Here is a 25,971-nt window from a genome sequence, read left to right as displayed (position 1 = left end):
TTTCTTATGAATAATCATTGTTTTAAACATCTTTGTGTCTTCACATAAATTATGAAAATTTAACTCAGAAGAAAAATATTATAATCCATAATCCATTAAATAAAAAATACAGTGAGCTAGGTCAAAGTCAGTATTTTAAGAAATAATTAAGGTATTGTACTCAAGAGCACTTTTTTTTCACTAGGATAGGAAAGTGAAACATAATTAGCATTTTACTCCATGACAGCAAGTTCACTGCACTTCTAAATGTTTGACTATCTCCAAAAATACACTTTTCATTGTTTTATAATACACACATATTTTATACTTGTGAGTTAACATAGGTATTTTTCTTGAGAAGACATTACAAAATGAAGCGCTGATATGAACAAAACCTCACAGGCAAAATTTTAGAAAATCTGAAATCATCTTGCCTGGGTCATAATTCAAAGACAGTGACAAATGTTGTTAGGGGAAACAAAATCAGTAGAAATATAAAATATGAAAAGTCTTTAAAATCCAGACAGCAAATATAAAAAACAGACAGACTTCAGTGAAAGCTTGGATAGCTATTTAAAGAAATGAGGTATGATGAAGTCATAGTGCTACAATATGTATCTATGTATTAAGAACCTATATTTCAAAGTTGCAAAATCAGCAAATCATAAACTATTTGCTGCTGTGTTCACATGACCTTACTGGTCAGATGTTTAATGGTCACTAATAATACATTTAAAATAAGCATGAAGCTAACTGCATGATCATATGGTGAGCTTATCCGCCACATAAGAAGGCAAATTATAAGTAAAAATGTAAGCAAACAATTTTGTATTAATAATAAATAGAGCTTTAAGCATTTAACATTATCAATACTTTTAAAATTTAAATAAATGCAACTATTTTATACAGAACTGTACCATTTATTATACACACAAGTAAGTTCCCTTTGTTAACAAAGGCTGGTTATAGATAATATGGAATGTTACAGTACCATCTTGCATAAAATTCTAGTACAATTTTGTACTTGAAAAAGGGTGCAAAAACACCAGCCTAATAAATCTGACTGAATTGAGATATCTCTTCTTTCTTTTTAAAAAGTACATCATTAACCACATACACCACAAACTGTACATAAGCTCACTTTAAATCACCAATTGGAGATATGATAGCATGTATATTGTAGTGTTAATTATCCCTCCCATCAGTTTAATTTATTAAAGCCTTACACTGCTGTTCATTCAGGAGCCTTTGTTGATGTGCAAGCTTGTAATATGAATTACTGAACTTAGGTAAGTACAATTTAAAGGAGGCCAACGACAGCTGCCATGAATTATTTGCAGTAAGAAATGTCCTTCTCACAGAAGACTCACTTAGGAGCAAACATTTTTTAGAATATCTTCCTTCTTTCAAATATATTGTAGCCGGTCAAGATTCTCCATTTTGAACTCTGGATGCTGGTGGTTGCATGAAATCCTTAAAGGGAACTAGTGCCTCTTTAAGTGCAGAACAGACTTCAGAAGAAGAGCAGGTGATGCATTCTACTAAAGTTGGGTATAAGGCGATTACTTGTGCCCAGGTATTTCCATCAACTGTAATGCAAAAGTATAAAACCTCAAAAGGGTAGAATTAAATAGCAGATATTATTCAATTAACAGGAACACAATCCTTTAAACTGAATGTAAAGAAAAAATTCTGAAATACGAAGATTCTACAAGCTTGTATCTTTTTATCTTTTTAATTTTTCAAAGATTTCCTGCTTATTTAATAAGGTATAGGAAAAAATATATGTTCAGTGTGCAGTCATCAGTAATAATAAATTTGATAAAGTACATTTTAAATGGTATTTCAATTTGCAAAGGCTCTGAAAGCTAACAAAGCAATTCAGAATAATCCAAACTTTGGCATTTTTAATATAATTGCCAGAGGATGTAGTGTACGTTTCAAGAATTAGAAACTTTCAGTTGTCTGCTAAAAGTAGAAAGCTTTTGAAATACAAAATATGTTTAATGATTTTCCTAGTAATATCTTTGATGTTACTTTTAATTACAAATGGTCACAAACTGATTCATTGTTGTCTTGTACTGTTTGCTAATCTTTTATATCATTAGATGTAGACTTGAGTGGGGAGGAACCATGTCTGCCTTCTTCACCACTATCATGAACAAATAGTACAGCTGAATGCTGTTGCTACTGAATGGGCAAAACTGTTACATCCCAATTAGTTATATTTTCCTATAAGTATTGTGCATAATGTTGGGCATCCAATATGCAAGATTTTTTTTAGACTTAGATATTTTAAAAATTTTGTGAAACAAGTCTCAAATCTAAAAGGCATTATAGTATTAAAGAAAAATAAATACTACGTGTAGAGAGCATTGATTCTGTTTCTCACTACAATTTACTGGATGTCAATTGCCTAAAATTCTTTCTGAAATAAGGCAATGATGGGTGTCCCTGGTCAAGTCATTTAATTTCTCTTTATCTTACTTCTCCCACTGTAAAATAAAGAAATGAGTTTCTCAAACTAGTGTTCCTCAATTTACTTCTTAGGAAAAAGCTCCTGATAAAGTAGTTTGGCAGATGTTTCGTATCTCTCACCTTTTGGAGACAAAGTCTTCATATCAATTTATTAAGGGCTTGTAGTAAAAGAACAAATTTAACTTTAACCCAGTGTTCCCAAATTCAATTATGGAGTTTTTTTCATCCAATATCTACTGACAACACACATCATCAATGTTCATGCCTTAGTACATATCTTGGAAAAATGCTATACTGTTAATTTAACCTCTTTTCCCAAACAGGGGCTTCCTCAGGGTGGGTGTGATAAGAAACAGGGAACGGGGCTGATGGGTATTGCTGAGGGTGAGGAGTCAGGCTGGAGTTGTTCTGCTTTTCTCTGTTTTAATATGTTGGGAATTCACATCACATTTCATTTGTAAAAAGAATTTTGCTGCTTAACAGAATACAAAAGTCTAAAAGCCACTGTCTAACAAGTTTTAAAAAGTCTGCTTCAGTTGTCTCCTGTGAAACTTTACACTAATCATTTAACAAAAGATTAGATAGAATGAAACCTGTCTAGGTTGTCCCAGATGGAGAGTCAATTGACCAAATTAACCCTTGGTTTATTACGGTAAAACACAAAAGTACGTTAAGATGACATCTTAAACTCAAAGGAAGCAAGTCAAATTTCTTAAATTAAAATATGTTTTAGGCTGGCGTGGTGTCTCACGCCTGTAATCCTAGCACTTTGGGAGGCCAAGGCAGGCGGATCACCTGAGGTCAGGCCTGGCCAACATGGTGAAACCCCATCTCTACTAAAAATACAAAAATTAGCCAGACGTGGTGGTCCCAGCTACTCAGGAGGCTGAGGCTGGAGAATCGTTTAAACCTGGCAGGCAGAGGTTTCAGTGAGCTGAGATTGCACCACTGCATGCCAGCCTGGGCAACAGAGCAAGACTCTAAATATTCATTTGTGTACAAAATTCATTGTGTAAAATATTCATTTGTGTACAAAACAGGGATGGGGGAGTATTAGAATATGTGCTTTGTATTTAGAAAATAAACTTCTGCAGGGATCCACAAACTAATACAAATGGTTGTCTGTGGTAAAGTAAGAACTGGGCAGATAAAGAATAAGGAAAAGATCATATTAAAACTTTTCCCTGTATATCATTTTACAGTTTTGGATTTTTGGACCATGTGTATGTATACTACCTATTTAAAATTTTAAATAAAGATCAAGCAAAATGATGAAAACAAAATCTCGGCTGGGGGGCAGTGGTTCATGCCTGCAATCCCAGCAGTTTGGGAGGTGAAGGTGGGCAGACTGCTTGAGCTTAGGAGTATGAGACCAGCCTGGCCAACATGGCAAGACCCTATCTCTACTGAAAATACAAAACAATTAGCAGAATGTGGTGGCACGTGTCTGCAGTCCCAGCTACTTGGGAGGCTAAGATGGGAGGATTGCTTGAGCCCAGGAGGTCAAGGCCGCAGTAAGCATCGATCACACCATTGCACCCCAGCCTGGGTGACAGAGCGAGAGCCTGTCTGAAAAAAGACAAAAAAACAAAAAACTCCCCAAACAAAAATAAGTCTAACAAATGCATCTTTTCTCACAAAAAAGCCCCAAAACAAATAGGGAAGTCATTCTTTTTCTTAATAAAGCTTACCACAGCGTCCTAAAATGTTATATCATCTTATATGCTTACATTCAAATTTTTACTTCATAGACCCAGAGACATAATTCAAACTCTATTAAACAATTTTTAATATTCATTTAGTTAAATCATCTATTACTACAATGTCTTATACATATAACCTTTTTACTGAGTTTTTGCTTCCTTTTCTCCCTTTATACACGTTCTGGTTCTTCTTTTTAAAAAAAAAAAAAAAAAAAAGATGGGGTCTGACTACATCGTCCAGGATGGTTTCAGACTGCTAGACTCAAGCAATCCTCCCACCTCAGGCTCCCAAAGTGTTGGGATTGCACATGTGAGCCACTGCACCAGCCCAGAACACTATTTTAGGAAAACCCAAATCTGAACTCTAATAGGATAAATTGAGGACATTGCCCCAGGCTTTTTCTTAGAAATTCCATCCCTCCCTTTGGGTTGAATAAATACAAGTGTACTGCCTCTTAAGATTTAGTATAATACCCTTTCTAGGCCAAAGTACCAATGGGTGAATTTTAAGAAAAGAAAAATACATATTTACTCCACTTATATAATAGTTGACAGGAATAAATATCCTACAACTCATTCATTAATTTACTAGGAATCTCCTTTTTTCTTGGGTATTGAAAGTAATGCTCCTTAAAGTGCCAATCTGCTACAAAATAAGAAGCTTTTCCCAGAATGTAAACCAACACGCTGCTTTCTTCTTTACAATGTCTTCTTGTATAAAAAAAAGTCAGCTGAACCAAGCAGTGTGTTTAGTGACACATCTGATTTATATTCTGATGCCAGCTCACTATTTTGTCCCAGACCAGTAACAAAACTGTTGAAGCCAATCAATGGCTGGTCCAACAAACCATACTTTGAAAAGCAATGTTGTAGAGGATTCAAAATAGAACAAAACATGGTCTGAAAATCCTCTCAAAAAATCTTAACAATGTAAAGGGAGATGAGTCATGTACATGCATAATTGTAATACAAATAGAGTGCTTCAAGACAAGTACGCATAAAAAAGCTTTGCATTCAATGAAAAGATGAATTATTTACCTTTAAGAGATTAAAAACAAGGTTTAAAAGTAGGGTGGTATTCCAAACAGGTCGATACAAGCTGGATAATGAAATAAACAAAAGGTTGGAAAAATTTGGGAAGATTGAGAATTTTAGTTTAGTGGAGAGTAGGGGAAATGAAATCTATTGTGGAAAATAAAGTGTGACTAGAATGGAGTCAGAGTGCAGTATTCTTTGCAACTTGGTAGGAAACAGTAAATGAAAAATACTTTTTTGCTTTGAGAGGATGAGGAAATAAATGATCAAAGCCCTACTATAGAAAAATCATTTCTGGCTATCATGTAAAGAATGGACTGGATAGGAATGAATAACAGAAAGGGCAAATAAATGAGAAAGAATGATAAAAATGATTCAAAATTATTTATACAGTTTGTATCTATAAAGTAAATCAGTACAAACAGAAGATAAAGCCCTTTTCCATCTCTCCCCAAATAAGTCAATGATCTACATTAAAAAATATATGAAATATGGATTGTTCTTGCAATACCCTGACTTCAGAACAATTTAGTAAAAAAAAAAAAAAAAAAAAAGTCAGGTAGACTGCCTCATAAAAAATGAAAACATTACAAATTAATTTTACTTAATTGACATCCTAATGGACTTGATGTTTTGTTGTCATAAGAACTGGAGAAAAGAAGTCTAATGACTGTTATGTTCCTATAATTCAGTTAAATTAATAGTAATACAAAAGTCTATCACAAATAGAACATAAATGCTATGAATTTAAAATAACTGAGTTTCTAAGCACTTACCATTCTCAGGCTGAGTTTTCTTAAGTGAATCAATAAGAGTACTGACTGCTTTTAAAACAAATATAATTTCTGTTACTTGTTGCCTAAAAAAGAGATAGGAAATCATTTCCATTAAGATTTTAAAGTTACCAGGTGTGTTTGTTTTTTAAACTAAGTTTGTGCAAATAGATGAACTTTTGAAAAAAACTGAACACAATACAATGCAAGGTTAATGTTAGTTTTAAATGCATATAAAAGTAAAAATAATTTTATTTATATGTACTTCAGTGTGCAAATCAAATTTGTAGTTATTCTTGCCATAACTTATCAATTAAGAAAGGGGTGGGGCAACCTACTCATGAAAAATTAAATTTATTTGTAAGATATTTCACATTACTTAAAATTAAAATGTTTTATTTTTATTTATTGATTTTTTGAGACAGGGTCTTGCTCTGTCACTTAGGCTGGAGTGCAATGGTGAGATCACAGCTCACTGCAGCCTTTACTTGGGCTCAAGTGATCCTCCCACTTAGCCTCCTGAGTAGCTGGGACTACAGGTGCATGCCACGTTGTCTGGCTAATTTTTTTTTTTTTAAGTAGAAACAAAGTCTTGCTATGCTGCCCATGCTGGTCTCGAACTCCTAGGCTCAAGTGATCGCCCTGCAAAGTGATCCTCCTGCCTCGGCTTCCTAAAGTGCTGGGATTACAGGCATGAGCCACTGTGCCCTACCCTTAAAACATTTTATAATATATGCTTTTAAAACCTCTCTACAAGTTTGTTTGTTTTTTAAACTAATTAGTACTAAAAGAGCTTTGCCAAAGTTTAAATGGAAACAAGACTACTATTACCACATGGCATATATTTTACCATGCTGATGAAAGTATATTCAAAATTACAATGGTACTTATTTAACTTTCTAATACTACAAACAAGAAACATGCTGGAAATCAATCCTAAGGTAGCACTATTTGGAGACATTAGCAATGAAGAATGAACTTGGAGTAAAGGGTCAACAAGAATAGCTTGATTCCCTTCTTTCTCCCACAGAAACAAAGCTCTTCTGGTCTATGGCCCGCCCTCATCCCTCCCCATTCCTGGTGTGCATCTGTGTTATTGTACAGATAAGACTTTTCTAATACCATGTCAGGGTGCTATTTCAAGACTTCCTATTGTAAGCATTGAAGTATTTTATTGTGTTGCAATGTAGCTTTTTAGAAAACAATTTAATGATACTGCAACAAACACAGAATAATACAATATAACTTCATAGGACAATTATAAATAAGGCTCAATTTAAAGGTAGTTGTTAAAAAGTAAAGACTTAGAACATTAAAAAATAAAGTGAAAGTTTTCTTCTGAAATCAAATAATATTTTATAATATATAAATATATTCTAACAATATTCCACTCAAAACAACCTTATTACCGCATTTCCAAGTATACTTCAGAAATCAATTTTCAATCATGCCCATAACCAAATTACTAACATCTGTCTTTGGAGTGTTTTTGTTTATAAATTTGAGTATGAGAAGTTATAATTTATGTTCTAGAAATTCAAAATACACTGGATTCTAAAAGAAGAAATACAAATAGCTAATATGCATTGGTAATTAAAAAATGAAAGCAAACTACCATATGACTATTTTTCATTCACCAAATTAGAAAAAGATAAATGATAAACTGGCAAATAATTTTAAAATGCTAAAAATTAAGGAAAGGGACATTGGGAGAATGTAAATTGGTATAAATCTCTGTTGGGAAATTTGGTTAATGCATATCAAAAGCTATAAAATGTGTCTTTTGACAGGTCAATTCCAACTTCAGAAATTTATTATAAGTAAATTAAAATGTGCACAAAGATTTAATGCTGGTGATTTGCCTCTCTAGTCCTACCTTATGAGATGGAAACAATGATTTTTGTCTTTCCTGACTTTGATAACTATGTTTTCCCATGTTATTTTCTGTTGGCTTCATTTGCTATGTCTTAAACTCTAATTTCCACATTAAAAGTAGATTTGCAACCTAACTCAAATGTATGACTGCATCCTTTGTTGAATTCTGGTCTGTACTCCAACTCTGATTAGCCTTGGCTGACCAGGAGAGCCTAGTGCCCCTTCCACTGACACAGGTTGAATAGATGAGAAATAAACCAGTTTAGGTCCATGGGCTTAATTAAGCAGATTGGATGAAAAGAAGACCTAAGATCAGGCTAGCTGACACAGAGAGAAACCTGCAAATGACTGTAAAACAAACTAGGATATTCCTAAAATATGATTTATGATTTTCACTATAGAGAAATAATATCATGTGTTCATACAGATCCACAAGTCCTTATCTGGAAATCTCTGGAAGAAGATATATTTTGGAATTCAGTTTATTTATTTTTTTAATTCAAAAAGGTAATTTGGTACCTATGTATCATATGTTACATAACCTCCATGATGGGTCTAAAAAAGTACCCCATAACAAAACATGTTAATATGTCTACAGGAAAACCTGTGAATATTTACACCATATAGGATAAGATTATAAACAACTTCAGCTTAGTTCAGATCACTTACAAAAATACTTGCTTTTCAGAATTTTCCTTGTTATCAACAATTAGTACAACAATACATTTATTTCTTTAATAAAATGAAATATATACCTTGGAAGAGGGCATTTACCACTTAATCTTTCATCCTCTATATAGCGATGTAGTACATCTTGGGACCTCTTTAAAAGCACTGAGAGTGCCATTCGTGAGATGTAGCCTTCTTGAGGTGTTGTGACTTTATTACTGAAGGAAAACTGAAGCAATGTTTCAAAACACATTTTAGAAAATTCCTCTCTCAAACGAATATCAATCTCTGCTTCTGTAAAATTAACAAATTTTGATGGTTAATAAAAGTTAAATCAATGAGCTTTAATGATAACAATGCATAGCAAACTAGGAATAGAGGGAAATTCCTCAATCTGGTGAAAGGCATCTAGAACAACCTATAGCTAATAGCATACATATAGTGAAATTGTGTTGTGTGTGTATGTGTGTGTGTAGAGAGAGAGAGAGAGAAACAAATTCTCCCTCACAAGATCAAAAACAAGGCAAGATCCTCATCACTTCTATTCAACATATTTCTTGACTTGGTCTTTCTATACTATAAAACAGCACTATAAAATATACTTCACAATAGTTTTTCATGTGGTCAAACTTGCATTAATCTCTTTTTCTCTCTTTTTCCCTCTCCCAACAACTTCTTTCCTGGAATGTGACCTCTGCTCCAGTCTGGCAGTTGCTCTCTAGACACGCTGTTCTGCCATATCCTGAAACTAGTCTTTGCCATCACCCTGGAAATTGTTTCCATTATCTCTTGAGTTAGATCCCACTTCCAAGATCTCATGCCTTCTTTTTCTCCTTTTTTTTTTTTTTTTTTTTTTGAGACGGAGTCTTCTCTTGTTGCCCAGGCAGGAGTGCAGTGGTGCAATCTTGGCTCACCACAACCTCCGCTTCCTGGGTTCAAGTAATTCTCCTGCCTCAGCCTCCTGAATAGCTGGGACTACAGGCACGTGCCACCACACCCAGCTATTTTTGTATTTTTGGTAGAGTCGGTGTTTCACTGTGTTAGCCAGGATGGTCTTGATCTCCTGACCTCGTGATCCACCCACTTGGCCTCCCAAAGTGCTAGGATTACAGGCGTGAGCCACAGCGCCCAGCCTCATGCCTGATTTTCCTTGGTTTACCACTTTGTTTTTACAGAGCATATTTTGAAGTAGCTTTCTAAGAATGAATGAATGAGAAGTAAAACTTTTGAGAGCATGTACCTCTGAAAATGTCACATATTATGGTACTCAAAAAGGTACCCTGCAGCATCAGCATTACCAGAAAACTTGTTAGAAATGTAAATTCACATGTCACCCAGTCTTACTGAATCAGAAATTCAGGGGTACAGTTCAGCAATTGCTTATCCTCTGGTTGATTATGATGCATGCTGAAATTGGAGAATTACTGTTTTACACTCATACTTGGCCAACAGTATGAGTTTTTAACATGGAACTTCCATGTTAAAAGTCCTTTCCATTTACAACTGCTTCAATGTCTTTTAGCATCCAATACTGCCTCTGAGAATTCCAATGTCTGTTTTTGTGTGTGTGTGTGTGTGTGTTTTTTTTTCTTTTTTTTTGAGACAAGGTCTTCACTCTGTTGCCCTGGCTGGAGTGCAGTGGCATGACCTCAGCTTACTGCAACCTCCGCCTCCCAGGTTCAAGAGATCCTCCCACCTCAGACTCCCGAGTAGCTGGGACTACAGGCACACACCTGGCTAATTTTTGTATTTTTTTTAAGTAGAGACAGGGTTTCACTGTGTTGGCCAGGATAGTCTTGAACTCTTGACTTCAAGTGATCACCCGTCTTGCCCTCCGAAAGTGCTGGGATTACAGGCATAAGCCACTGTGCCTGGCCTCTAATGTCTTTTGTACTGAACTTTTTTTTTTCTTTCTGAAATCTTTTAGGGTCTTATCTTTATCCCAGGTATTCTGATATTTCATAATGACATGCCTGACTGTGGGTCTTTTTTCTTTCACTGTTTTTGGCACTATTTTTAATCCGGAAGTTTTTTTCTTCAGTTCTTCAGTTTATTTCCTTGATAATTCCTTCTCTTAGATTTTCTTTGTTCTCTCTTTGTCAGATGTTAGACTCCTTGGATTCATTTTACTTCTCCTTTCAACCTTTCACTAAACTTGTCATCACATCTTTAGTTTCTATGAGTTCTTTCTTGTTTTTTTGTTTTTGAAAAAGACAGAGTCTCTAGTCTGTCACCCAGGCTGGAGTGCAGTGGCGCAATCACAGCTCATTGCAGCCTTGTTCTCCTGGGCTCAGGTGATCCTCCCACCTCAGCCTCCTAAGTAGCTGGGACTACAGTCATGTACTATCTCGCCCAGCTAATATTTGTATTCTTTGCAGAGATGGGGTTTTGCCATGTTGCTTAGGCTGGTCTCAAACTCCTGTAAGCCTCCTGCCTCGGCCTCCTAAATGCTGGGAGCCACCATGCCCAGCCTTCTTTCTTTTTCTACTGCTCCTTTTATGTAGCATTTTAAAATTGTTTCATTGCTGTAGTCTTTTATCTCTTTGATCATCCTAACTGTAGTTTTATGCTTTCAGTGACTGTGCATTTTATCTGTTTCCTCCCAATGTCTTTTACTCCCTCTTCATTCGTTTTGGTCTTTCTCTTTTGTGTTAGAGAATTTCCTCAAATGTCTGTGAGCTCTGACTATCAGATCATACTTAAAAGCAAAAGGCCAATCATCACTGGAACCTCTGTGTTTACAGGTTGGCCTTGTTTAGCAAGGAACCGTTTTGTATGTATATGTTTAAGGAAAACTCCAAGTTTTTTTTTTTTAAATGAAAACTACAAACTTTATTTCTCAACATAAGCTCAATCAAGTTCAAGACACTTTTGTAAGCGAGGATACCAGCCATTTAGTTTATCTGTAAAAAACTGAGGTCCTGGGAATTTAACCATGTCAATGCTATTTTTTTTACACTATTAACTGAAGAAAAAGGCTGTCCTTCCATGGTATGTTAAGATCCGAAACAAAAATAAACCAAAAGGAGCCAAATTACAACTGTAAAGTGGATGCCTAATGATTTCCCACTGAAACTCTTGCAAAATTGCCCTTGTCTGATGAGAGGAATGAGCAGGAGCATTGTTGTGGTGGTGAAGGACTCACACATGAAGCTTTCCCAGGTGTTAGAAAACTCCAAGTTAATGCTGAGAAGACATGCGTCATATGGCAAAGTCACTGAAAGAATGTCCATGCACCTTTCTTGTCTTGGTAAATTTAATACTATAAATAGCAAGATATATAATCAGAAAACTGCCAGGAAAAGTATACTTGGTAACTCAACAGCCCTTATTTAACTTTGAACATTTATGCCTAATTGTGAATATTGTTCTTAATGTGTATTTTATTAAAAATTAAATATTTTCGCATACTCTTAATAATAAAAAGTTTGCTACGTTAAGATAAATGGGCTTTAAAATTTTCCCCATGAGATTCTCATCTTTGCTAAACCCGTACTTTACCAGGCCAGTTTTAAAAACTGGGCTAAAAAAAAAACCTAGTATGTGAAGTAAGCAGTATGAGAGACATCTAGTGGTCAAACTGTACACAAGAATGCTCTTTAAAATGCGCAGCACAAAATAGGAGAAGCTAGTTAAGGCTCTAGTAAATTCTGAGGATTAACGATCTACATGGCACAAATTTATAGTTTTGTTTTTTTTTTCTTTTTTCGTTTTGAGACAGTCTTGCTCTATCTCCCAGGCTGGAGCACAGTAGTGTGATCCCGGCTCACAGCAACCTCTGCTTCCCGGATTCAAGCAATTTTCCTGCCTCAGCTTCCTGTGTAGCTGGGATAACAGACACATGCCATCACACCCGGCTAATTTTTTTATTTTTAGTGGAGGCAGGGTTTCACCATGTTGGTCAGGCTGGTCTTGAACTCCTGACCTTAAGTGATCTGCCCATCTTGGCCTCCCAAAGTGTAGTTTTAAAATCATATATACATATATATGAGACAAGAGTCTTGGTCTGTTGCCCAGAGTGCACTCTAAAATGCAGTGGTTCAATCATAACTCTGTCCTCTCAGCCTCCTGGGCTCAAGCCATCCCACCTCAGCCACCTGAGTAGCTAGGACTACAGGCATGTGTCACCATGCCCAGCTAATTTTAAAACTTTTTGTAGAGATGGAGGCAGTCTCACTATGCTGCCCAGGCTGGTCTTAAACTCGTGGCCTCAGGCAATCCTCCCACCTTGGGATCCCACCTAGCGATCCCAGAATGCTGGGATTATGGGCATGAATCACTGCACCTGGCTGATGCCACAATTTAAGACTTGAGCTCAGGTTTAGAAAAAGAGAATTAATAACAAACAGTAATTTATATATCGGTTCCCAATTAAGGCAGCATTACATCATGAAAAGAAGCATGTAGTTCTTTTTTAAGCATGAATTTGGCCTCTAGTCCTAAGATTGTGAGCAATTTATTTTTTCAACCTTTCTAAATCAATTTTCTTTCCTATAATATGGTCGTACCTATCCTCACAGAAATGTTCTGAGAAATGAGATAACATTCTAGCACAGTATCTTGTACATAGTTGGCACTGAGTAAATGTTAATTCCCTTAAAAAATGTTGAGGCATCTTATTTTTTTAAACGAACTCTGTAATTTATAGTCCTGAGAAGATGGTATTAATATCTCCATTTTAAAGGTTACAAAACTGAGACTCAGAAGTTAATTGACTGCTAAGTGGCAGAATATACATTCATATTTTTATATTCCTTTCCAATCTATGACTTCACAAAACTGGTAACTTGTGTCAGCCTGCAGTGACATCCATGGATTCCACAAAGTGCTCTGCAATTTAATTCTTCACAGTTTGCAATTATGATATTTAAAAGATTTAGTTCAGTGTTTCTGATCATATATCAGATTCCACAGAATAGAAACATGGAATAAAAACATTCTATTCCACAGAATAGTCATGTCATAACATTTCTCCTCATAAAGCTTAGTTCTATATTACAATCCTAAAAATCACCTTACCATTCTTCAGTTTACATTACCAAAATCATAGGTTGAACATTTCTACTGTCAGTTTCTTCAAAAGTACTTCAATACTTTTTAATACTTAAAAAAAATTAAAATAACATACCTGTAAATGAAGATGACTGAGAATGTATTGAGCCCTTGTTAAGCATTGTCATTATTTGACCAACAAATTCCTTAGGAATAAAATTGGCATAAGGTAGTATCTCATTGCTGATAAGCTGAACTACCTAAAACAAAAGGGGCAAATGCAAATGTATTGTTTTCCTTGAAAGAGACTGACTAAAATAATTTCTAGAGTAAAATTTAAATTTTACTTTAAATGAAAATCAGTTAAAGAACTCTCCTTTAAAGAAGTACACAAACATTTTAATGTTAGCATACAGGATGACTACTAATCTGTTTCTCTCATCTGTCTTAGTAACTTTAATAGAAAATAGTACCATAACTGTTTACTATTTGGACAAATGTTGATCTTCAGCATGATAACTGCAAATAGGGCTCTAGAGAAAAATAGTCAGCATATGAAAATTTACCCATGTTAGAATTAAAATATTCAAAATAGGATTAAGAATAACATTTAAATCACTTTTTATAACCAAAAACTACCAGCTGTAAGAGAAATTAAAGTTATATTCATTTTTGTCAAATAGTTTATTTCTAACATGTAGTACGTTATTTTGCCCTTTAAAGTCCACAAGAGCTTTAATACAGTAATGGCACAAAAGGCAATATTTTGTTTCCATATAATGCCTATGCATTTTAAATGTATATTTTATTTATTTATTTATTTTTGAGATGGAGTCTCGCTCTGTTGCCCAGGCTGGAGTGCAGTGGCGTGATCTCGGCTTACTGCAAGCTCCACCTCCCGGTTCACGCCATTCTCCTGTCTCAGCCTCCTGAGTAGCTGGGACTACAGGGGCCCACCACCACACCCGGCTAATTTTTTTTTTTTTAAGTAGAGATGAGGTTTCACCATGTTAGCCAGGATGGTCTTGATCTCTTGACCTCGTGATCTGCCCGCCTCTGCCTCCCAAAGTGCTGAGATTACAGGCATGGGCCACCGCACCCGGCCAAATGTATATTACGGTTCCTCTATCCCACTTAAAGAAAAAAAACCTCCCAAACCCTAACCATCAACAAAAAAATCCACAACCACAAGAACTGCTTATTTAAATTCCATTTACAATCCTTAAAATATATTTCTTATTTTTTTACTTTTATTTTTTTAGAGACAGGGTCTTGCTCTGTTGCCCAGGCTGAAGCACAGTGGTACAGTCGTAGCTCACTGAAGCCTCCAACTCCTGAGCTCAAGTGATCCTCTCACCTCAGTCTCCCGAGTAACTAGGACTATAGGTGTGAACCACCATGCCCAATTAACTTAAATTTTTTTTTTTTTGTAGAGATGGTGTCTTGCTATGTTGCATAGGCTGGTCTCAAACTCCTGGTCTCAAGCAATCCTCCTGCCTCAGCCTCTCAAAGCACTAGGATTACAAGTATGAGTCACCATTCCCAGCCTCAAAATATATTCTTTTTTTTTTTGAGACAGAGTCTCGCTCTGTCGCCCAGGCTGGAGTGCAGTGGCGTGATCTCGGCTCACTGCAAGCTCCGCCTCCCGGGTTCACGCCATTCTCCTGCCTCAGCCTCCTGAGTAGCTGGGACTACATGTGCCCGCCACCACGCCCGGCTAATTTTTTGTATTTTTAGTAGAGACGGGGTTTCACCGAATTAGCCAGGATGGTCTCGATCTCCTGACCTTGGGATCTGCCCATCTCAGCCTCCCAAAGTGCTTGGATTACAGGCTTGAGCCACTGCGCCTGGCCTCAAAATACATTCTTTAAAAAACACTATTTGCTTTAAGAATTCCATAGGCTGTATATACAGATGATTAAAAATTGAAAAATTCAAGCAACTGATTAATTTGAACCAGAAACATCTGGTATGTCAAACTGCAGAGTAAGCTCTCAAATACATGCCCCCTGACTGATGGATTTATTTCACTGAATCAACTCTTTTTACATGTATTAAATGAAGTATTAATAAGTATTGGGACAACATGCACAAAGCACAAGACTATAACAAATCTAAGGAAGTCACTTTTAAAATGTCAGTCCTTTAAACATCAACATTTAACCTGTAAGAGTTTTAATGCTTTCAGTTTTAATCTTAACCTATTACTTTATTCTTTCAGCAACTGTATAGTTCAAACACTTTTACTATTTGGTTTCAAAAATGGTCACAGGAAAACATTTTAAATAGCTTCCTTACCTCGACATCAATATTTTCATTTCTTTGAAACTCTTGAATGGAGAGATTATCTGGAGGTATGCTAAAAAAATAAACAAAATACTTGATTTTTAAAGATAAAATATTCCCTGCAAATACAAACAAAATAGATAAACAGTATTCAAATGTCAAAAAATTATGTCTTCCAACCCAGGTTGGGGCATTATTATTTATTTAGAAGAGTAATATTATAAATTAAAGTAATTAGTTTAAACTATTAAGCGAATTACAAACATGATACTCTAACTACAAAAACACTAGGTCCAATCTTGAACTAAATAAAATCTGTAGAACTAAACTTCTTTCGATATTATGAATGAAAAAACAATGAAAGGTAAAGATATATCATCTGCAGCAGAGCAGAAGTTACCATTGTGGTGTTACTTGAATTCACTTATATTGGTGGTTATTTGAGAGAGCCTTAGTGAAGCTGCTGAATTATTCACTCAGAGACAGTCCATTAGTCATTAATTTGTAACAAATACAATGGATTAAAGATCTTTACAATAAAGAGAGAAAATCTGTAAAGAAGAGGACTGATGCAGATTTTCTAAAGCAGAAAATTGTTCCAACAAGAACAAAGGAAATCAATAGTTCTGAGAGAACCAAGGTGGTGGATTCCAGACTGTGGCTCATAAGAGTGAACATTAAAATGGACATAAAGTTAAAAAAACAGCAAGATACTATTTAAAAACAGTTTAGAATAGGATAGTAATAACTGTTAGAATAATGACAGCTAAAAAGTTAGGCAGCCACTGTACTATGAGCTTTATTTATATTAATCTCCCATAGCAATTCCATGTAGTAATTATTACATAATCAACAGAAGAGGGAACTGAAACTTAGAATGCCTACTAATATGCCCGAGAACACACTTTAAGTAAATGATGAGGCCACAATCTAAACCTAGATTTATGTGACATTTGAGCCTACATTATTCTTTTTTATGTTGTAGATGTAAAAATAGTATTAGAACATTTAGGTTTAATATATACTTCTGTATATTAAGTATAATATACAATTTTATATACAGGAATATATGGGCATCAGACTGTGGTTTCATTGATTTGGACATTTTTCATTCAACAAATATCTACTGAGTACCAATTACTTTGCATCAGGTATTATATTCTTGGGTGTTCAAGATCTAGCTGTGAACAAGATAGACTCAGTCCATTTCTCATGGAACTTAGTTAGATTCTGGTGTCCAAGTCCTAAGCTAACTATAAATCAGTAGTAGGAACTAGAGGAAAAAATTGAAAGAAATTTACCCAAACCTGAACCAATCAGAAGAATTTCACAATCACTGCCATCAAAGCAGCTTCACAGACTATATCTGCATCTCTAGAGACAAAAGTTGTGTTTAATTTATAACCAAGGAAGGTAAGGGCTTAGTAATATTAAAAGATTTGTGATGATGGTGGAGGTAACTAAGGATGAGTTGATTATCAACAAAAAATGAAGAAGCAAAAAAATAATATTATTAGTGTGTATGTTTCTATATTATTAGTGTGTATATTTCTATATTATAGTTCAGTGTTTCTATATTGTTTCTATATTATAGTATGTTTCCATGTTATAGAAATATACACACTAATAATATTAATACTTTTAGTGTGTACAGCATGTGCTAAGGTATATTAGTGTGTTTATTTCAACACACATTAATAATATTAATACTATTTGGATCATATACCAGAAACACTGAACTAGATTTTTAAGATATCATATGATGAGGGAAGAGAGTAGCATATAAAACTAAAAACTGAATAATAGTTATTTAATTTATAACTAGCAAACATATCAAAAACATCGATTGAGCTTTAAAAATGCTGATTAACAGAATTTATGCATAAGTTAAAGGGGCAATGGTCAATACTGCAAGTTACAAATGAGCCATGTAAGATCTTAAATTCCTTAAATTTGAAAACTACAGTAATCTTTAAAAATTTATTTTCACGAATCTTTCTTTAAAATAAAAAAGAGCCTTCAAACTGATAAAGTGTTATTTGTACTTTTTGTCAGTTCTCTCTGTATGACATATTAAAATTTTTGTTGCAATATAATCTACATATTATAAAATTTACCCTTTTAAAAGATACAATTTAGTGTTCCTTAGTATATTCATAAAGTTGTACAAACATCACCATTTCTAATTCCAGAACATTTTGATCACCCCCCAAAAAAACTCTGTACCCATAAGGAATCACTCCCCTTATCTCCCTTCCCCCTACTCCTGGGAACCATAAATCTACTTTGTCTCTACGGATTTGTTACTCTGCATATATCCCATAAACAAGATTATACAATATATGGCCTTTTGTGTCTAGTTTCTTCCACTTAGCATTATGTTTTAAATGTTCATCCATGTTAGAGCATGCATTAGCACTTCATCCTTTTTTATGGCTGAAAAATATTCCACTGTATGAATATACTACATTCAATTTATCTATACAGCAGTTGATAAACATTTGGGTTACTTTCACTTTTTTGCTACTATGAATAACACTGCTGTGAACATTAGTGTCCAAGTTTTTGTGTGAACATGTGTTTTCAATTCTTTTGCACAGTCCTTTGTGATTTTTAATGTAAGGTCCACAGATCATTAATTGTATAACTTCCCACTCACCCACTGTGTCTCCTTTGATAACTACCATGTTTTGGTATTTAAAGTTGGCTGAATGAATTTCTAATAGACTTCAAGTGTTTACCAAATTGCAGTCCTTATGTTTTTCAACTTTGACTTTTTCTTTCTCTTAAACTGTTTACTTATAATAGCTCTCAATGACATGCAAAGGCTTTCTTTTCTTCTAGTTGATTTTATTTGTAGTTTCTGTGTTATTGTATTCCCTTGCCAAAGCATCTTGCAGATCAAAAAGGTTGGGGAATATTAGAGAGAGAGAGATGTTTATTCTTAAAGTCTTAGAGTATATATTAATTAGGTTAAAGGATTTATAAAGGTACCAATATAAAAAAATGATCAAGTATCAGTCTTATTTAAATTCATTAAGTCTTGCCATTCCAAGCAACATTCCAAAATAATCTTGCTACTGTTCAAATACTACTGATAAACTTCAGCTATAGAACATAGTACATATGTGGCATTAAGTAAAGTTTAAAATCTAAAAGTTTATGACCTCCAAAGTTATCAGTCATTTAGAAAACAAAAACAAAGAGAAAACCTGTTCTCATGAAACTGTGAAAATGTACATGGTTTTTAAGTTCTCTTAACACTGCATTTTTAGTATCAACTGACCAATAAAAGCTTTCTATTTGAGCTTTAAAGTATTTTTGATCTATGAAACAAAAACTAAACTGGCTTTATCCAATATAAGCTGTAAGTTAAAAAGGCTGTTTAAAAACATTCAAGGACCTTTACAATTACTCTAACAAATAACTTTTCATCTTTCTTTTTTGAGACAGGGTCTCACTCTGTTGCCCAGGCTGGAGTGCGGTGGCACAATCACAGCTCACTGCAATCTCAACCTCCCGGGTTCAAGCAATCATCCCACCTCAGCATCCCAAGTAGTGGGGACTATAGGCACACGCCACCATACCTGGCTAATTTTAAAATTTTTTTGTAGAGGCGGAGTCTCACTATGTTGCCCAGGCTGGTGTTGAACTCCTGGGCCCAAGCAATCCTCCCAACTTGGCCTCACAAAGTGCTGGGATTACACACTCCGGCTGGCCTTCTTTTTGTCTTTCAAATAAAGAAAATAATGCCTAGTGATGGGAAAGGACCAGCTCATGATCAACAGAAAGTAGACAGCAAGTCAGAACCAGGTCACAGGTCTCCTGACTCTCAATTTAGTGTGTTCATCAACTACTCCATGGAGTAGAAAGCTTCAGTCTATAACTAGAATAACCATAACTTGGAATACTGATGCTGTGTTACTTGAGAGCTGAATTTAGAAGTTTTATTATTTTTTAGCCATTAAAAGTAACTCCAAGCCTGGGCAACATGGCAAAATCCCGTCTCTACAAAAAAATACAAAAATTAGCTGAGTGTGGTGATGTACGCCTATAGTCTGAGTTACAAGGGAGGCTGAGGTGGGAGAATCACTTGAGGTCAGGAGGTCAAGGCTGCAGTGAGCCATGAACATGCGACTTCACTGCAGTCTGGGTGACAAATCAAGACACTGTCTCAAGTAAAATAAAAACAAACAAACAAAAACCTCCAAATTTAGAGCTAAATTTCTAAGTCTCAGTTATTTAGAGTTTTGGCCTTTAGAATTCTGGTTTAAAATATAGTTGTTTCATAGGAATTAACATGTATAATGTCACCTTTTCTAAAAGTAAGAAAAAACATTAATGACAATAATAGCGGTAACAAGCATTTTAGAGTACTTACATGCCAGGTACTATTCTAAGCATTCACTCATTTTAAATGATTTAATCCTCACAATAACCCTATAAGTTAGGCAGCATTACTACTGACATTTAACAGTGAGAAAAATGAGTCACTGAAATGTTTAATAACTTGTCTAAAAAGCAGTACAAAGCAGTACTACTGGGATTTGAATCCAGGTAGTCTGGTTGCCAAGCCAATGCTCTTATCCACTATGCTGGCTGCTTCTTAAGTAATGTATTTTCCAACACACCAAACATATTCAAACCTTTAAGATAAGTAGAGCCATAATCAGGCAAAATATTTGAAATGAAATTATACAACTACATTGATACAAAATTATGTACAATACTATTATTTGGCCGTTGGTTCCAGTGTTCACTTTTCTATATTAAAAAAACTCTCCGGAAAACGAGATTTAATAAAATAAGAATAAAGTCCAGAAAGTGAAGAATATTTAATAAGAAACTCAAGAATAAGGAAGATGGCAGAAAAACTGTCTCAAGAAAAACAAAAACAAGCAAACAAAAACTTCTAAATTTAGAGCCAAAATTTTAAATGAAAGTATACAACTGCATTGATACAAAATTATATAAAATATTATTTTACATAGAAAAACTTTTTTTATATATAGACAGGATCTTGCTATGTTGTTCAGGCTGGATTTGAACTCCTGGGCTTCAGCAATCCTCCCACCTCAGCCTCCCAAAGTAGCTGGGATTACAGGTGTGTCACCACATCTGGCTAGGGAAAGCAATACTTTAAAGAAGTTTTACTCATTGCAAAAAAAAAAAAAAAAAAAAAAAGCTGATCTGAAAGCTTATTCAATTTGTTAACGGGGCATTAAGCATATATAGAAAATTAGAAAGTAAAAGGAAAAATTTAAATTTCTCAACCTTTGTGCTTGACACAAATTAAGTGACTCAGGTTCTTATGTCTATGAAGGAACTCAAATTTTCAGAGTTATTTTAAAGATGAAAACATAATTTGTTTGAATATAGTTTATGAGTGCATATAATTTTTCCTTCAGAAACACAATATGCTTACATTGGTATCAATAACATTTCTAGAAGTGAAAAATATATAAAATACAAAACAAAGTCTGACCACTTGCAAGACAGAAATTAGGATCACCTATTATTATTTTAAATTCTGAAATACAAGACAAACTTTTATAGGGGAAATGCAAGTTAATCTTCTGCACCCTAGACATTTTTTTTTTTTTTTTTTTTTTGAGATGGAGTTTCGCTCTGTCGCCCAGGCTGGAGTGCAGTGGCCGGATCTCAGCTCACTGCAAGCTCCGCCTCCTGGGTTCACGCCATTCTCCTGCCTCAGCCTCCCGAGTAGCTGGGACTACAGGCGCCCACCACCTCGCCCGGCTAACTTTTTGTATTTTTTAGTAGAGACGGGGTTTCACCGTGTTAGCCAGCATGGTCTCGATCTCCTGACCTCGTGATCCGCCCATCTCGGCCTCCCAAAGTGCTGGGATTACAGGCTTGAGCCACCGTGCCCGGCCAGAAATTTTCTTTACTGAATAATTAAATCATATTAGAATAGTAAAGAAAATTTTTTTCAGTTAATTCATTCTGTTGTGGACTCAATCATTATCCATATGCCAATGTAGTTTTTTCTTCAACTACATCACACCCGTAATTTAAGTGGTTTCAAACTAATAATGTTAAACAGTTATTTAGCAGTACACAGTATTATTCTACAATATCAAAAAATGATTGATGGATACAAACATTTAAAAAATTGGCCAGGCGCAGTGGCTCATGTCTGTAATCCCAGAACTTTGTGAGGCCGAAGTGGGAGGATCACTTGAGCCCAGGAGTTCAAGACACCTAGGCAACATAGTGAGACCCTCCATCTCTACAAAAAATTTTAAAAATTAGCCAGGTGTAGTGGCATGAACTTGTGGTCCCAGCTGCTCAGGAGGCTGAGGTGAGAGGATTGCTTGAGTCTGGGAGGTCGAGGCTGCAGCGAGTTCTGATCACACCGCTGCACTTGGGTCTGGGCAACAGAGCAAGGCTCTGTATCAGAAAAGAATTTCACCATTGTAACACAAAGGATAATTACTTGTGCTAGAAGGATTAAATAATGCCTGGTTATTACAGCTATTACAGACAAGTCCACATTTAGTAAAAGGGCACGCTTTAGATCTGTCCTGCCCAACACAACTTTCTGTGATGATGGAAATGTCCAATAATCTGCTCTACCCAGTGTGGCAGCTGCTAGTCACCCACGGCAATGAGTACTTAAAACATGCCTAGAGAGACTGAAGAAAATTTTAATTTTATTTAAAGTTTGGTTTTAATTAGTCATTTGTAACCAGTGATTGCTACTGTACTGAATAGCACAGCTCTAGGTGGACCTCAGCAAATTCTTCATTCAAAAAACGTAGTCTGTGTTCCAATCATCCTACAGTAAGTAGTTCAGTGAGGGGTCAAAATAGCATCCTAAATACAAGCTTTAAATTAGATACCATAAAATGAAAATTATTATTCCCTGACAAATCTAAACATCTTAAAGAGCTGATCATTATATTGCCACTCATCCGATTTATTCTGGTAATGCACTGATTTTCTAACATTGTTTTTCTCTTGTAATGCTCAATGGGCATCAAATTAAAAAATGAATCGTCTTAGTTTTATTAAGTTAAAATGCTTAAATATGATGCATTCGTATTGTTTTATATATGATATTCCTGTCTTATAACTAAAAATAATACAAAAAGCAAAAATCTCCATTGTTCATGGATAATGTACCCAATGGATAAATGGCTAATCCAGGTGTTTTTAATACAATCTAGCAACCTTAATAATCAATTACTTTGTTAATGAATAAAGACAACTGTTTTTAGAGCAACTGAAGATATAATGTGCCACTTCTTGAAAGATTGTCTTAATTTTTAAAATGAATGAGCTGACCTTTTAGTAAAGAGAAAATCTTCAAAAGTATTGGCTAGTTCTGGCCACATACTGTCAAATTTTCCAGAAGAAGCATGCTGCCGGGCGACAGGTAGCCCAATAGAAAGAACTTTGAGGAGAGAGGATACTGCTAGTTTCCATGTGCTTTCAGAAGGGCAGGAATACTTCAAACTGAGAGGAACCCTAAGAGTCTGAAAATAAAGACAGTTTAATATAAGCATTAATTAAAACATACACACACAATTTTAATTACGTAAGAAAAACTACAGCAGAGAAAAAAATAGCATAGGTATTTTCATCTTAAAAAGGACTGTATTTTCATTTAAAAAATGAGGTTATTTCCCAGAAAGGTCAATTCCCAGAAAGGTCCTCAAATACTGCCTGGAAAGATATACTTTTAAATCCTATCTCTATCTTATAAACAATGAGCCTAAATAAATAACATTTTTGAATCTCAGTTTTTCATCATTAATAACAGGGATAGTATCCGAACAGTTAAGAGTAGGAAACACAATTCTGTAGCTTTTATTAACCTGACGTTATGGAATTAGAAAATTCTGGCTGGGCACAGTGGCTCAAGCCTTTAATCCCAGCACTTTGGAAGGCCAAGGCAGGTAGTTCCCGAGGTCAAGAGATCAAGACCATCTGGGCCAACATGGTGAAACCTCATCTCTACTAAAAATACAAAACTTAGCTGGGTGTGGTGGCACACACCTGTAATCCCAGCTACTCGGGAGGCTGAGACAGAGAATCGCTTGAACCCGGGAGGTGGATGTTGCAGTGAGCCAAGATCACGCCACTGCACTCCAGCCTGGCGACAGAGTGAGACTCTGTGTCAAAAAAAAAAAAAAAAAGAAAGAAAGAAAGAAAAGAAAAAGAAAATTCTGCCATATTTCTTCCAGCAAAAAATAATTTGGCTGATGTGGATATCCCATCTGCAAAGGGTCAATATTGCTTATACAGTCATCTGCCACATATATAGGTTAGACCATATAGCATGGATGTGAAGTAGGCTATACTATCTAGGTTTGTGTAAGTACACTATGCTGTTCAGACAACGATGAAATGGCCTAATGATGCATCTCTCAGAACGTATCTCGGTCCTTAAGCAGTACATGACTGTATTTTCCAACTAATGGTGAGGGAAGAGTAAACACAGCATAAAATGTCAATACTTTGAAGTTGTACGTTCTATCTGTAAAATTATTTGAATTTTATATCCTACTCTAATACTTTTGTGTACTTTTTTCCTTCTCCAAATAGTTCAGTAAAACTGATAATTTAAGATTTGACCATTGAGGGTACAGGAGTAGAGCATTTGAATTATGTACAATAACTAGATATATAGTGACTAAGTATAGTGACTTATATTTTCAACTGATCAACTTTTGAGATTGGTGGCTTTTATTCATTAAAAGAACTAATGTGGTGGTTCAGAATGAATTTCTCTGATCACAGTTCCATCTGGCAATCAGAACACTAGACTGACCAAAACTTCATAAAGAACTAACACAGAGCACCATTGACAAACAGTTTTGGCATACTGTCAGGCAATTTGCATTAGAGTAAAAATTCTGCTTTTACATAAAAATTCTGGTCTAAGAAAGAGTAGAAACATTTTCATATTTCAAGGATATAAAACCAAATATCATCTTCCACACAAATTATTACTGAATACTCATACAGTATACATATTAACCATTACATATTAGCATGAAATATGCCTTCACTAACAGATAATTAGCACACCCAGAATCTATTTATCCCCTTCCCCTCCTTCCACCTCCATATAATCCATGTGCTTTAGGAGGAACTATCCCTACTTCCAGTTTGGGAATTCAGGCAAAGAGATGGTAAGTTGATTAAGCCAATGAATCCAATCAATTTCCCTGGCCATAATCATTGGTTCAAGAGTGGGTATGGGACCAAAGCTGATCCACTAAAAATTAATTTTAGGAACTTAAGAAGAAGTGTGTGAATGTGTGTATGCATGAACATACACACTCTCTCTGTCTCTCTCGCTCTCCCTCTCTTCCTCGCTCTTCCTATTGGACATATAATCCTGTTACTGGCCTACAGCTTTGAAGAGAAACAAACGATATGGTCAATTCTTAGAACTTTCTAGAGAAAGAAATGTGGTTTTTGATGATACTGCTGAACCACTGGATCAACTAGTCATAAAGCCCTTCCTCTATCTTTGAATTTTTCAATCAAGCATGCCCAAGAGTTCCCTTTATTGTTAAAGCTTAGTCAGAGCCTGAGTGTATGTCATTTGCAACCAAAAGAATACTAAATGATATATGGGCCATTTTGAGTTTACATTTTATAACTCAAGCAAAGATGAAAGAAAAGTATTGTTTGCTACTGCAATTGATATTTTATTAAAATCAAGAAAAACATTAAGCATAGCAGATCCATTCAATTTATACATTTTATTTTTAAAAATGTTTACACAACTAAACAGGCAGTGGTATACAGCACGTGCTCAGTAATTACCTGCCACCACAAGGTTCACAATTTTGAAGAAAGAGCCTTGTCCAATTAACCACAAAACAATGTGGTAAGTGGCATCAATGAAATGGGATTATAGAAAAGAGATCATTTAACTTCTTTAAAAATACAAACTGAGTGGCTGGGCATGGTGGTTCATGCTTTTAATCCCAGCACTTTGGGAGGCTGAGGTGGGTGGATCACTTGAGGTCAGGAGTTCAAAACCAGCCTGGCCAACACGGTGAAACCCCATCTCTACTGAAAATACAAAAATTAGCCAGGCGTGGTGGTGTGCGCCTGTATTCCTAGCTACTCAGGGGACTGAGGCAGGAGAATTGCTTGAACCCGGGAGGTGGAGACTGCAGTGACTGAGCCACTACACT

The 25,971-nt window shown here is 35.3% G+C and overlaps 1 protein-coding gene across 2 annotated transcripts in view; it reads right to left on the bottom strand.

The window, feature by feature from the left end:
• The window catches only part of MON2 (MON2 homolog, regulator of endosome-to-Golgi trafficking), a 128,541-nt gene continuing 102,570 nt past the window's right edge, over positions 1–25,971 (bottom strand). For both annotated transcript variants that reach the window (XM_015152194.3, XM_015152196.3), the window contains 6 exons: positions 23,099–23,289; positions 15,803–15,863; positions 13,641–13,764; positions 8,599–8,806; positions 5,972–6,054; positions 1–1,568 (listed from right to left, as the gene is read on the bottom strand). In XM_015152194.3, coding sequence (XP_015007680.2) covers positions 1,405–1,568; positions 5,972–6,054; positions 8,599–8,806; positions 13,641–13,764; positions 15,803–15,863; positions 23,099–23,289 — 831 coding nt within the window. In that variant the 3' untranslated portion in view covers positions 1–1,404. The remainder of the gene's footprint in view (positions 1,569–5,971; positions 6,055–8,598; positions 8,807–13,640; positions 13,765–15,802; positions 15,864–23,098; positions 23,290–25,971) is intronic.

The sequence above is a fragment of the Macaca mulatta genome, chromosome 11 (assembly GCF_049350105.2).
Source record: "Macaca mulatta isolate MMU2019108-1 chromosome 11, T2T-MMU8v2.0, whole genome shotgun sequence".
In the NCBI taxonomy this organism is placed as follows: domain Eukaryota; kingdom Metazoa; phylum Chordata; class Mammalia; order Primates; family Cercopithecidae; genus Macaca; species Macaca mulatta.
The sequence above is the reverse complement of the archived record's forward strand: the minus strand, read 5'-3'. Positions and strand labels throughout refer to the sequence as shown.